This window comes from Brachyhypopomus gauderio, chromosome 13, assembly GCF_052324685.1.
Source record: "Brachyhypopomus gauderio isolate BG-103 chromosome 13, BGAUD_0.2, whole genome shotgun sequence".
Classification (NCBI taxonomy): domain Eukaryota; kingdom Metazoa; phylum Chordata; class Actinopteri; order Gymnotiformes; family Hypopomidae; genus Brachyhypopomus; species Brachyhypopomus gauderio.
Genome location: NC_135223.1, coordinates 1900108 through 1914930, shown reverse-complemented (window position 1 = coordinate 1914930; position 14823 = coordinate 1900108). Strand labels below are relative to the sequence as shown.

The following is a 14823-nucleotide window of genomic DNA, read 5'->3' as shown; positions in this document are numbered from 1 at the left end:
GACTATGGTTTCTACATCTCCAAAAGCAATTTAAAGCAAAAAACAATTATGCACATAATTTATTAAGCAATTAAAAGTAATTACAAAAATAAAAAGTACAGAAGACATTTTGTACAGAAGACATCATGACAAGTAACTCAATTGCAACTGTGAACAATTCATCACTGGCAGACATCACAGATAAATCACAGTATAACTTAAATTTGTTCACAAAATAATGAAGTTACATCCATAATCTTGCACAATTATCCACGTATGGTGGACATATATAGACACATTGGCACAGTACTCCTACTGCTCAAAAGACAGGAATCAGTTATTTAAATAATACAACATTTTTTGTTGCATAAATAGGCTTCTAACATATTGTATATACTTTCATAGGTTTCAAACTGATTTGACCAAGTTGCTAAAACTGTAAAAGAGATTTTGTGTTCAGAATAATAATTCTGCAATAATTACTGGAAATATAAGATGATTTCTCATATTTGCAAAGCAGGGGAAATTATAAATGTTCTACAAGTTACAAATAATAGATATTTATCATTTAATAATTTCTGATTATTTCCTAAATTCTGAATGATGTATCTGAAATGACATTTTCTTTATTTAGATCTATAGTATTTAAGATACAATATGATTAAATTAACAAAATAACAGAACGAATAACACAACAAACGAATTATTTGTCATGTTATTCCAAACTTTTGAGCAGTAACACTTGTTTAGTAAAGCTAGAGAGATCAGTGATGCTAGACAGTCCTCATATGTCAAGCCACAATGTAATTAATAGTATAAACAGGCATACAAACAATAGGTTTAATAGGGTATGACCAGGCTAAGTAAATTCATGCAGACCCCTGACTATGAAATTTCAGGAAACAGTTGTGATTGCGAGAAATGCAAAGGAAGACACAGCATTTGAGACATCGCACTCGGGATGTTCGCTCACAACCTCCGAACCTACATCTGGCTTCTTCTCCTTCAGCGAGCTGCTCCGGCCAGTGGCCTAAGCCATCATAGCGTGTGGCTGCATCAGGAAAAGAGTCATCAAAGGCATCGCTGGTGCCTGCGGTTGTATTAGGGGCAGAATGTTTGGGAACTGGGGGGTAGGGGGGTGATGAGTCTTGTGCATCAATACTGCTAGAAAGGATTAAAGCTTTGGAAACTTCCAAACGGAATGCCATAAGTGACAGTGGCTCTGAATCGTGGTTTTGATCTTGCTTGTATTGTAGCCAGGAGTTAACTAATGCCAGATCAACAAGATCCCAAAGAACCGACTGTGGCCAGGTGCTGCGCGACGAACTTGTACATGGTGTGCGATAAAGAGTCCTTAAGTCTCTGTTAAGATTGGCTGCTTTGATCGCTCGCTCAAAACCACTGACAAGCGATGTAGATCGAGATCTTTCCTTCGTTGCCGCAGAGAGGATAAAGCCATGGTGGCATCTGAATAGCTTTAGCTTTCCATCAGAGGTCACAAACTCATCACCAACTTGACCCCTTGCCCCCCCCACCTTGCCCGCGCTGCGCACACCTGTCTCCAGGAGGTGTTCCAGCATAGAAGGTGTGGATAGTTCTGGTTTGCAGAGAAACACCATTCCTTGGTTATCATCTTTTTCTTTAGAAACCATTTTTGCAACCACCTCCTCTCTATTACAGTCATTTACACGCAAATTAAAATCCATGACCAATCCGGTAACATTTATCACAACAGTGTGATGTAACAAATGAGTTGGATGCTTCTGAAAGGGAAGGGGGTACTGGTCAACTGCCTGGTTTCCACTGCTTTTAAGAGCTTGACAACCTTCTTGAACTCTCTTCACAATGGCCTGAACTTTCCACAGAGGATCTGTTTTTGACACTAAAGTGTCCTGGGGCCTGCACAATGGGGGCGATGTAAACACTCCAGATTTATCACCTGGAGAGGGAACTTGTCTGGGTGCCTCGTCACCGTCGCTCAGCTGAGCTGTGCCCCCTTGGTCACACTCTTCCTCCTCATCTCCATCTGCCTGCCTGGGATCTCGTCTAGAACCCGCCAACTTAAGATTGCAAGTGAGCTCAGAGAATTTGGAAGCGGACATGGCATCAGCGATTAGGGGCACTCGGGTCAGGTCCTCCCAGTACAGCTTCATACTCGGAAACTTAGGAGTAGAAAGAGGTCAAGAGAGACAGCAGACAAGGACGTCAGTATTTCAGTTGTATTCTAAACACAGTGACAGTGATTTATACTGATGAATATATTATACAATACTAACATTATATATATATATATATATATATATATATATATATATATATATATATATATATATATATATATATACACACAGAGAGAATAAAATAAAAACTAAATAAAAATGATTAATACTTCAATAGAGACTATCACACATTATAACAAAAAATACAGTACAGTACAGTGCAGAGCATATACCAGCAGATGAATGCTACTTGACATGATAAGTGAGTGTGTGTATATACGCACACACTATATTGCCAAAAGTATTCGCTCACCCATCCAAATTATCGGAATCAGGTGTTCCAATCACTTCCATGGTCACAGGTGTATAAAACCAAGCATCTAGGCTTGCAGACTGTTTTTACAAACATTTGTGAAAGAATGGGTCACTCTCAGGAGCTCAGTGAATTTCAGCGTGAAACTGTGATAGGATGCCACCTGTGCAACAAATCCAGTCATGAAATTTCCTCACTCCTAAATGTTCCACAGTAAATGGAAGTGTTTGGGAACAACAGCAACTCAGCCACGTGGGGGTCAGCGGGGTCAGCAGATGCTGAAGCACATAGTGTGTAAAGGTTGGCAACTTTCTGCAGAGTCAATCACTACAGACATCTAAATGTCATGTGGCCTTCAGATTAGCTTAACAGGGTTCCCACACCTTGGTTAACATCAAATTCAGGGACCTTTCAATGACTTTCCAGGACCAACTTCCTCAAATTCAAGGACTGCACCTGGCAGCATTTACCTACTCTTACCCCTGAATATGTTATCAAAAAACGAGGTTAATACAATGAAAATTCAAAAGACTGAATGTCATTTCAAGCCATGCATCCTGACTCAACATGACTGGCAATTTAGCAGTGCACCTGTGAGAAGGTGACATTCACGTAAAGCGGCTACACATACGTTAACTACATACAGGAAACACTAGCTTTCTGTGCTGAACAAACAAACTAATTTCTCTACAGGAGAATGACCAAACTTTTGCAAAGTAAAAGTCAGCATAGGCCCTGTAGAATCAATGTAATTTTAAATGAACTTGTGCTGGCAAAATAATGACACGTTGACAGTAGACAAATAATAATAACAATAATACACATATGCATATACACATACAGTACATACATAAAACAGGAGCAAAGCCATATAATGAGATTAGAACTATAGATTTTTAGAAATCTGGTGTGAGTTGATTCTAGCATTTCCCAAGTTTTTTTTATCTACTTAATGAAGAGTAATATGAATTTAATTCATTCATAAAGAGAAAATAAGGCTTTTAACCACTCCACTTACTGTAGCGAATGTGGTATTTTGCTAAAAGTATGACTACATTTATGGCATCAGAAAAATCTGAACTTATGTTTTCCGCATAAAGTAAAATGGTATCAAAAGAAAGAATGTTAAGTTTGAGATTAATCCAGTTTCTAGTGTCCATGCAAAAACTTAATATTGACGTGAAAAAACAAATGCTCCTGGGATTCATCTTCTGACTTACATGACTCCAAATCAAGTTTAAGTCCAAGAAACATGGCTACAGGATACATCATATTTATTATTTTGAAATGAGTCTCTTTTACTTTAGAAGATATGGGCCATTTGACAAGCCACTGTGGTTTTATAATTTGTATTAGGATGTTTCTTGAAAGAATCTCTATTATATATTTTGTCTCATACCATCAGTGATAATCTTGTTATTACACTTGTAGTCATTCACTTTTAACAACTGTTAACTGTTTTAGTCAACTGAATATAAAATGATATTTTTGATTAATTGAATCAATGCTAAAGGAATCACTTTGCAGACTTTCTTAAAGTCTTTATAACTATCATATCAGATCATATTTTTCAACAAAGGATGAGAAAGTTAAAATATCATGACAATCTTTTTCATAACAATCTTTTGTAAATATTGACTTCCTACCAACTGTGACCTATTATTCCTTGACCACGGTCTTCATCCATGTGAAATTTCAAACCCGCTAAAATATTCAAGGACCTTCAAGGACGGCTGTCTTTTATGCTTGTTTTCAAAAACTTTCCAGGGCCTTGAACTTATTTTTTCAGATTCACAAACTTTCAAGGATTTCAAGGACCCGTGGGAACCCTGGGTTAAGAAAAGTGTGTAGAGAGAGAGCATGAAGTGCGCAAAGAGCTTCATGGAATGGGTTTCCATGTTCGAGCAGCTGCATCCAAGCCATACATCACCAAGTGCAATGCAAAGTGTTGGATGCAGTGGTGTAAAGCACGCCGCCACTGGACTCTACAGCAGTGGATGCACATTCTCTGGAGTGATGAATCACACTTTTCTGTCTGGCAATCTGATGGACGAGTCAGGGTTTGGCGGTCGCCAGGAGAATGGTACTTGTCTGACTCCATTGTGCCAAGTGTAAAGTTTGGTGGAGGGGGGATTACGGTGTGGGGTTGTTTTTCAGGAGCTGGGCTTGGACCCTTATAGTTCCAGTGAAAGGAACTCTGAATTATTCAGCATACCAACACATTTTGGACAATTCCATGCTCCCAATTTTGTGGTAACAGTTTGGAGCTGGCCCCTTCCTCTTCCAACATGACCAGTGCACAAAGCAAGGTCCATAAAGACATGAATGGCAGAGTCTGGTGTGAATGAACGTGACTAGCCTGCATAGAGTCCTGACTGAACCAACCTGACTGAACATCTTTGGAATGAATTAGAGCGGAGACTGAGAGCCAGGCCTTATCGTCCAAAATCAGTATGTGACCTCACAAATGCTTTCTGGAAGAATGGTCAAAAATCCTCATAAACACACTCCTAAACCTTGTGGACAGCCCTCGAAGAAGAGTTGAAGCTGTTCTAGCTGCAAAGGGCGGACCAATGTCATTTTGAACCCTATGGATTAGGGATGGGATGTCACTTAAGCCCATATGTGAATGCAAGTGAATACTTTTGGCAATATAGAGTATATATGTGCACTAGAAGAAAATATGTAATATGAAGCTTTTTTAGCACACCACATCAATACATCAGTACTTTGCAATATCCCCAAATGCTGTAATGTTTTACCTACCTTAAGGGTTCCCATTGCAATGTGAATTCCTGCAATCTGGGCCACCTCTTTTTCGGTAACGGGTGTTGGCAGTTTTGATCCTTGCCCTGTCCAGACCGCAATTTCTTTCCATGTGTCCCAGCTGAAGTACTGAATGAAGTAGTCAATGGGTTTCAAACACTCTTTCGTAGCTGAACCTTGCTGCTTTGCTTGGAAATAATCTGAATTCCTATGGAATTTTTTTAAAAGGGGGAAAGGCAAAGCACATCTAAGGAAAACACACATTGGACAACTTTACCTGATGTTATGTTTATGGAATCATAGTTTACCTTGAATCTCTACCACTCTCCTCATTGCTTGAAGCTTCTTGTTGTTTCATCGTACCACTGGTGTGAATACAATCGTAACAGGACAAAATGAGAGTTTCAGCTTCTGGCTCAGACTGAAGGCCATCAAACTCCTCTGTGTCTGAACTCTGGGAGAGGAATTCTAAAAGGTCTTGAGAGCTCTGGTGCTCAGTGCCAAGATCACCTGTGAGACACATTTTTTAGAAACACATTTCTAAACAGATTTCTCATTCTGCACATTCTCAGTAGGCATATTAAAATTAGCATTAGAATTAAGAATTAATTTTTTATTCAAATGTGCTCAAGTATCGTTAATTTACCCTCTACAGTGCCACAGTACAAATTCTGATTCATTTCCATTTGTGTGCATTCCACTGTGACTTCCTCACACTCCTCTAATTCAGGTCCAGCCCCCACTGGAGATCAAAAAAAGAAAAATTTTGTGTTTTGCATTTTGAATTATATGTTTTGCAGTGAATGTCTTAATATCTCTAAAGTGATGAAAACCTGTTGATTAGACACAATCCCCATTTACCTGTCTGCTCTTCTGGAACTGTGGTAACCTTTTCGCTGAGGGGAGGCTCCACCAGCATCTCTCTTTCCTCCTCTTTAACAGGATAGAATATACACTGCTTGCTAGCAGCCTCAGTAACTGCTGAGGAGCCAGACGGAGTCCCGTCTGTACGTCTGGGGTGCTTTTCTGCTGGAAATGTAGTAAATAATGTGTTTACCGTTATTCAAAAATAATTGGTGCAGCTAAGCAAGTAAAAAAAAAAATCACAAAAACACACGCACACACCTAAATCCTTAGCTGATTTGCAAGTATGTGTAGTGTTTGTATTTGTGTGAAATTTGTAGCACTTACCCAAACAGGAAGCATGATTAGTCTGGTGTACAACTTTGGGCTCATTTAAATTTTGTTGATTTTCTGCCTTTACCAGAAACATTTGCCCTTGCAGTAAACCCCTCTCACTAGGTTGGACTTCATGGGGAGCCAGAAATGATGGACTGGATTCTAATTTTACATTAGCAAAGGTGCCAGCAAAAGTTACACCTTCTGTCTCTGGTTGTGGATTGACCTTCAATAAAAAAAGAAATAACTGAAGTTTACCACAACATATAAAAAATTTAATTCTTGCTTTAGAAAACCTAATCCTTGTGACATAAGCAAATACCAATGGTGTGCAGCTCTAAAAACGTCATGAGAAACATTTACAAATCTTCACCTATTTAGCCTACAGTGGTTTAGTCACACCCACATGCAAACAGTTCTCAGCCATGTTTCTGCTCAGTGTGCTTTTTTGAATGACGTACAACAGGGTAGCCAATCAGAAGTTCTCTCCTTCATGGAACACAGTGATGTAAAAATGAATTATGATATATTTTCGGAACATAAAGCTACATAAATATTTTAAGTGGACATCGATGAAAGGGCAAAATGTTACTAGCATATATAACACATTTAACACCGAATTTTTCTCTTGATACTCATATATAATAATGATCAAAATAATACTGCTAGTTCTGATAGAGTTTGCATGTGTACTGGGTTTTTTATCCAATGGTCTAGAGACTGACATAGCATACACTGCAGTTCCTTACCCGTCTCCTCACGCTGCCTTGGTTGTCTGTAGAACTTCCTCCCTCACCATCATGAGATGAACTGCTGTTCTTGCTTTGCTCATCAAACGTCTGAACCATTGACACATCATCTGAGGTTGTCACATCTACGGTACAGGTAGTAACAGGTTCTAGCTCCATAACCACCTGCTCTTCAGGGTGTTCTTCTGACTCTGACTGCTGGTACGCTGTGGTGGAACAGGTTGCCTTGGTTTGTTGGTCCCTTTCGTCTTTCTTCTCCTCACAGTCATCTGTGAGTGAATACAGCTGGAAAACAACTTGACACTCTTCTTTATTGGTCTCCATCTCTTTTCTTGCTCGTTTTTCTGCAGGATTTCTTTTTCCAGGTTGTCTCTTCCCTTTACCTCGACCACCTCTTCCTCTGCCTCTTCTCGTCACAGACATTTTTGTTCGGTTCTCTTCTCTCTGGACCAGTATCTCCTCTTCCTCTTGTTTAATCTCTGGTTGTTCTGATAAGTGGGAGTCAGTATTTTGAGTTGATGCTGGATTCACATGTTGTATGGGTAGTTGGCTCTGGTTCAGTTCAGTGTGAACCGATTCATTTTCCTGGTGTTGCGAGTCATCGCGAGTCTCATTAGAAAGACTGTCCACCTGAGCACCGTCCTGGTCATATTCATTTTGGTCTTCAACCATGACGACTGTCACATCTGAAGGCAGCTCCTCTTTAATGTCAATGCCATCCTGTGGTTCAGAAACTGAGATCTTTTGAACTGACTCCATGTTCTCCTTTTCGATCGACGTTATTGTGTGTACTGGAACGTGGCAGGTGTCAGGTTCAGTGGATGAAACCTCTGTAAAAGACCGACTAAATTCTGTGGAATCTCCACAAAGTGTGTCTACATTTCTAGCATGGGTGTCTTGTTGAACCTCATCCATCTCTTTGGCCTCTTGTTCAACAGAGGTTGACGCAATTGGGAAAGATGGAGAAGGACTTAGGGCTGGGAACGAGAGCCTGTGCTCCACCCTGTTCTCCACCCTGTCCTCCAACCCAATCTCTCTCATCTCAGTCTCCACTTCCCAGTCTGTAGACACCTGTATTTCAAAGGTGCTTGAGTGAACTGCATTTGTGATTGCATTTTCATTTGACCTGGAGCTCGCTGGATTATCAGATATATCACAGCTCAAATTAGACTGGAAGATTCCACTTTCAGAATGCAAGGAAGCCATGTGCTCCTGCAGAGCAGGCACTTCCGAGAACTTCTTCCCACAATCCTGGCAGCGAATTGTGAGCCGAGAATATGGGGGGCTCAGTGCAATTTCCTGATCTATTTTCGTAGATGATTTACGCTTCCGCACAACTTTTGGCTTTGTGCATGTGGGCACTGAAATGAGGCCATTGTCAACAGAGGACATTTGCAAATGTGACAAATCCCCCTGACCATCTTTAGTTTCCTTTCCTATCATCTTTGTTTTCTTTTGCCTTGAAGCTTGCGGTGATTTGTTTTGTGCATCTCCTTTCGTCTGTACCACTGCACTTTCTTGGGAACAAATTCCCTTAATCTGACACTTCTGTTTAACCGGTTGTTCAAATCCTGTGGTCTTAGCATCCAGCTTGTGCACTTTTAGCTGTGGCTGCTTGTGGCCCTTCAATAAAAGCAAAGCCTGCTGCTTTATCTGATCCGGACACGAGAAGTCAGACACGCTCATCTGCTCTTTGTCCTTGCGTTTGGCTAACCTTTGGATTTCCTTACCTGGTTCTTTCCCAACAGCGTTTTTATTCTTTGCTTTCTTTGGAGATGCCGCTACCGTTATCTTGGCTTGCTTTTTTTTCTTTGGCTTAGGGGTTTCGTTTTGCTGGGTGTCCTGGGCAGATTTTCCTTTCTTTACCAAGTCTCTGGGGGATTCAAGTTTTCTCTTCTTAGCTTTCCCTTGTGGTGTTTGTTCAGCCATTTTAACAGCCTTTGGTATACTCAAGTCCTGCATGAGGCCAGTCACGTTTTCCGCTGTTTTTCCTTTTTTGCGTTTCTGATTTCTCTGCTTCTGTTTCGAATGAGATGCACACTCACCTTGCGGCAAAGCAGGCACTTGACTTGAACCTATGTCTTGCCGATCTTTATACAGACTTGTCTTGGATATCTTCAGGAGCTTTTGTTTTGAAGATTTCTCTTTCTTTTCTCTAGGTCCAAATCTCACAACGAGTTTCTTGCCCTTTGCCTTCTCTCTCTTTTTGTGTACAGCCTTTGATGTTGTGTTAGTTTCTTGAGAAGCTGTTGGCTGTGGGGTACTCAGTGAAGCTTCATCTTGAGTTCCAAGGGACTGTGACTTAGGAGGTACCTGTTTCTTAGACCTTTTCTTCTTTGTTGGCATCATTTTCTTAGCATAGAGACAATTTTTTACACCCGACATCTTGCCTCCTGGTCCCAGTATGATCTGTATGCCTGACTCATTACATGGGGCTTGTTCCACAGAACAGTTCTCTTCATGATGCTCCACATTGTTGAGGGAAAGCTGACTAGTCTGTGATGTTGGTTCCTCTGAACGTGAAGATTCATGTGGAGCCAATTGTTCTAACTGAGTTTCAAAGCCTTCTTTATCATCAAAGTTAACTATACCGATTTGTTCAGTTTGTGGCTCTGATTCTATTAATGAGTCTGCTGCATCGCACTTTTGATCAAGGGATTCTGCAGTAGTGATGGTCTCTTCTGACAGCATGATTTCTGTTGGCTTTGACATATTTTCTTCAGTTGTTTCAGACCGACTGCTTCCAAAATCAGTTACGGAAAACACAGATGAACCATCTCCTGTCTCTAGAGTTCTGACATCTAACCCAACCTGAATGTTCTGCTGCTCTGTTGTAATTGTTTGTTCACTGCTCTCCTCCTGGGGAGTTAAGACCGACTTTTCAGCCAGTTCTGGCATGATCTCAAACTGAACCTCATTTAAATGTGCTCCTCTTATATCTGATTCAACAACCGCCACCTGTTCCTCTGGGTTCACTAATGAAACTACAGTTTTCTCACCCTGCACCAAAGCTTCCCCTTGGTCAACTGTAACCCCAATCTCCAAAGAATCATTACATGTGGTTGGCTCAGTTTCAGTTGACATCAACCCTTTCTGTCTTGACTCATCCCCTGTTTGCTGAAGAACAACTGGTTGAATTGTTGGTTGTGTGAAATTAAAGTGCAGTGGTTGCATGAGGCCTTGTGGCTGTTGCATTCCCATGTTTTGGGCCGGAAAAGATAACGGGTCAACTCCAAGAATGACTAGCTGATTGACCTTTTGGACATTTCCCAGTTTTTCTATTAATCTCTTAATTTGTTCAGCTCCAAGCGGGCCTATTTGTTGTGGTGCTGGCCCAACAGCTTCCATACGCAGTAGAGGTGGTTGAACTACTGCAGATTGAGTCGTAAAGAGTGGGACACCTTTTAGCTCTTGTGATGTCACAGGGGTACTGCAGGGAGTGATGGCTTTGCATTGTGGATGCTTACTTTTAATATGATGAAGCTGAGATTTTGCTGTCTTGAAAGATTCTTCACACTGTGAGCATGCGAATTTCCGAGCATATGTACCTGCAAAAGTACAAGTGACAGATATGAATGCCTTGGTAATTAGGACGACCAAAAATATCTGATGACAACAACTACATACAGAAATGTTTCAATGTTCAAACATTTGATAAGGCCTTAGAACATACTGACAATGTATTGATGAAGATATTTGAACAGTACATTGTATATCGCAGTAAATATCAGTTTCCATGCTATGACTCATGGCTAAATTTTGAATAACTGAAAAAGTGAAAGCCTTGCTTGGCTTGTTTGGCTGGTATATGCTTTGCCATATTAAATGTCCAAAGAATGCTTCTGCACAAGAAAAGCTTCTCTAAGTGGGACACGATGCTCAACCTCTAGAACAACTGGAGTAATTGCAATAATTCACAGTGAATTCACAATAGTTCACTGGGAAAAATGTCACTGGAGACGACTGGAATAAAAGGCACAGCTCTCCAACTTGATTCATAATGGTCAATGGAGTACTGCTCAGTGCTAAATGTGTGGTCTTCATCATTTTTATTGTTCTTGTTTTTGACAGTTTTGATAAGTACTTACCTGTCACCTAGACATACACTATACTGCCAAAAGTATTCGCTCACCCATCCAAATTATCGAAATCAGGTGTTCCAATCACTTCCATGGCCACAGGTGTATAAAATTAAACACCTAAACATGCAGACTGTTTTTACAAACATTTGTGAATGAATGGGTCGCTCTCTGGAGCTCAGTGAATACTTTTGGCAATATAGTGCATCACTGATATGCTAGCCTAGCCTGGAACTACAAAAATGTGTGAAGTAGTTTGTCTGCTGCATACGTGATGCACATAGCTATAAAGGAACATCACTGCTGTTCTTTTACAACATCACTGATGTACATCTCACCAAGTGAATTGCTTAATGCAATAATGCAATAATGCACTTTATTCACTTTAACAAATGTAATTTTATCTCTGTTGTTGTGTTGGAATTTTAATATTTATTGTATGTTTTAAATTTGTTTTAATTTTTGTAAGGTGACCTTGAGTGCCATGAAAGGCGCCAAACAAATAAAATTTATTATTATTATTATTATTATTATTATTAATGACAGGCAGTGAATGTGCAGAAACAGCCTAGATCTTTGAAATGCCATGGAATACATCCATAAAAGCAACCACAGTTCAAACATTATACAATATATTATATTATACAACATATTCAAGCCTGATGCATTAGGCAACTGTTAAGCTACCAATTTGGATTGTTTTACCAATGGATTCTTAGCAATCCATATCCTGGAGCAACGACGTGTAACCTTCAGAGAGACATGCAGTTACATTTGTAGAAGGTACAGTAAAATGTTCAAAGATTATAATTAAAAATTATAATATTGCACAAGTTATAAATGTATAAATGCTCATAGGCTATGTTTTTATATGCTTTAGCCCATGATCTAAGCTCACTAGAGCTCAAGTTCCTTGCTTGATTTCCTCATGTTGTTTAGGGCTACGTAGACACAGTGTAATATTTACCTTTATTCCTCTTTTTCTTTGTGCTGGCTGTATTATTTGTTGGGTCTCCAGTGCCCTCTGTTTCTTCCTTCTCATGTGCTTCCAGGTGTTTCTGGAGTGCCTTGGGCATGCTGAACCTCTTGCCACACTCTTTGTGTATGCACACGTACGGTCTTTCTCCAGTATGTATACGCTGGTGGTACTTGAGCAAGGTCAGGGTTTTGCAGGGCTTGCCGCAGTCTGAGCAGGTGTACCCATGCTTGCCGAAGTGAACCTTCTTGTGACTGGTGAGCTCAGACGACCGGCGGAAGGCCTCGCCGCAGATGGGACACTTGAACGGCTGCTTCTCCGTGTGAGCGCGCTGATGTGCCATGAGCTCGGTGGAGCAGGTGAAATGCCGGTCGCACACGTAGCAGGCGAAGAGGGCATCACCCAGCATGCACTGCTCATACTCGCTGGGGTGGTTCATTTTGAGGTGGCGTTCCTTACTCTTGTTATCACTGAAGATGATGTGGCACTCCAGGCACTGCAGTGAGAGCTGAGATGCTACGAGTGGATCACAAGACAAAAGAAGTCGTACATTAGTTCGTGCTGTCAAACGTCCTCTTCTAAAGACATTCCTAGGACCTTTCCTTTCTCAGTACACGCGAAATGACAAGAGATCAGGGACAAATACACGATGAGAATGAATTATGCCCTTGTTTTATACGTAATACTTCTTGCTAAACAGTCATGAGATAAAGAAACAAAAATAAGAAAAAACTTACAGGTGAGGGGGATAACAGTGGACTTGGACATGTCCAGTTTCAGCGGATCCATTCTGTCTTTCTTTGGAGGAATGTTCTTTCTTCCACTCTTCCCCTCTTTGGAGCATCCCACATCTTTGGGAGTCATGGACGTTGATGCTTGAGTGTATGTGTTTTCACATATTGCCTCTTTAGAAGTTTCTATCAACAGGGCACTTGGATCTAATGTCACTTTCTCAGGTTGACCTGCTGCTTCACTGGTGTGGACGAGCTCACACTGGGGTTCGATGGGGCTTACGTCTGATACCGAAACGTTGGCATCAATCATCTCATTAGGCATACCTGCGTCTGATGAAGCATGATCAGACAGAGTTGACTGAACCCGACAGTCATTGAAGTCATCAGCTGGTTTCTCCTCAGTTGCTTCATCTGTCATCAGTGAGAGTGTGTTTTCTTCCAACATCACTTCCACTGGAGACACGGGCTCTATTACTGACTCTGATGGGACTTGCAGATTCAGTGTCTGCCCTTCAAGACCAATAATCTGTGCTGTAATATTATTGAGCTCCAAATGTACTGAGGGCTGGTCTAATGTCATTTCTGCAGAAGGTACGTGATTTAAAGGCATGTCTCCCTTTGTAAGAAACAGATCACTAACTGACAAATCATTCACTGACTGTTTAGAAAGCTCCATGGTCTTCCTATATTAACTGGTGGATGAAATCTTAAAAGCATTCAAATGGCCTGAAATACACAAAGCAAATAAGAAAACATTTGAGGACTAAATACGTTTAACAGGCATGCAAGTGTGAACATCAAAGATTTTAGTTACTTTCAATGAGTACAATGCAAGCTATTATTTATTATTAATAATTTCTGATTAATTAATGATTTATAGCTATTTCTATACTCGCAAACCAGAAAGGACTCAAAATAACGGTGAAGATGTGGGCGAAAGCTTTTAAATAACTAACATTGTTCATCACCGAATAATAGTCCAATTATTTGCACCTTTGCTATCCACAAGCAGAATGCTGAAATAAGCACAGAATTGGACTGAAAAAAGCACAGAATTACGGTTCGTAATTACAAGGCACCGGAATGCTCTCTAACGTATAATAAAGCGAGCGCTTCAATCGCCCAGACCGAGCCGGAGCGGCACGGCTGCGCGGTCGTGATTGTTAGGGTTAGCCCATTGTTGACCTAGCTAGCCGATTAGCATCAGAAAACGCACAGATAGATCAAACCGTATGGCGATTCGCTGTATTCATTATAGCCATTACAATGCGCACGATGTTGCAAGTGCTATGATATTGAACATTATATTAGCACGCATAGCCTACCTATTTTGTTTCTTCCATGCAAACATCACCGCTGTACCATCAAAATCAACGCGAAACCGGAGTGTTTGACGTCACGTTAGCGGGTTTTTTGGGAGTTGTAGTCTTTCTGAACTGTGGCACTTCTGTTGCGCCTTCATGCTTTAGATAGGCTACTTGGTTATGAACAAACTCGTTAATCCGTTGCGAATTAGATTTGATCCCCCTCCACACAAAAAATCTCATTAACCTATATGTGTAGAAAGAGTTAAATCACTTTTTTCCTAAAAACGTAATCGCCAATTGATTTTTTTTTTGGTATTCATTTTAGAACTACAGTCATTTTTACAGAACCCCCAGTTTTCTAATTATATATATATATATATATATATATATATATATATAAAACATCTTGTTTTATTCATATTCCGGTGCGATGTACTGGTGGGGTATGCATGATCTGGTGTTCCCGTGTAAAACCATGGGTGGTAACAAATGCTGGCCTTTCCCTGGAGGACACAGATAGGC

General features: G+C 40.5%; 1 protein-coding gene across 2 annotated transcripts; it reads right to left on the bottom strand.

Annotated features, from left to right (window-relative positions):
- Window positions 1-77: 77 nt before the first annotated feature.
- On the bottom strand, window positions 78-14409 carry LOC143473270 (uncharacterized). 2 transcript variants are annotated; one of them, XM_076970165.1, is made up of 10 exons: window positions 14320-14409; window positions 12998-13720; window positions 12252-12776; window positions 7206-10753; window positions 6469-6682; window positions 6139-6306; window positions 5924-6019; window positions 5586-5787; window positions 5278-5485; window positions 78-2141 (listed from the first exon to the last, which is right to left on the bottom strand). In XM_076970165.1, exons 2-10 carry the CDS (start codon window positions 13668-13670, stop codon window positions 849-851), a joined length of 6927 nt encoding a protein of 2308 aa, XP_076826280.1. In that variant the 5' UTR covers window positions 13671-13720; window positions 14320-14409; the 3' UTR covers window positions 78-848. The 2 variants fall into 2 exon arrangements, with proteins under 2 accessions (XP_076826280.1, XP_076826281.1); XM_076970166.1 differs by having other exon boundaries at window positions 6139-6303.
- Window positions 14410-14823: the final 414 nt, after the last annotated feature.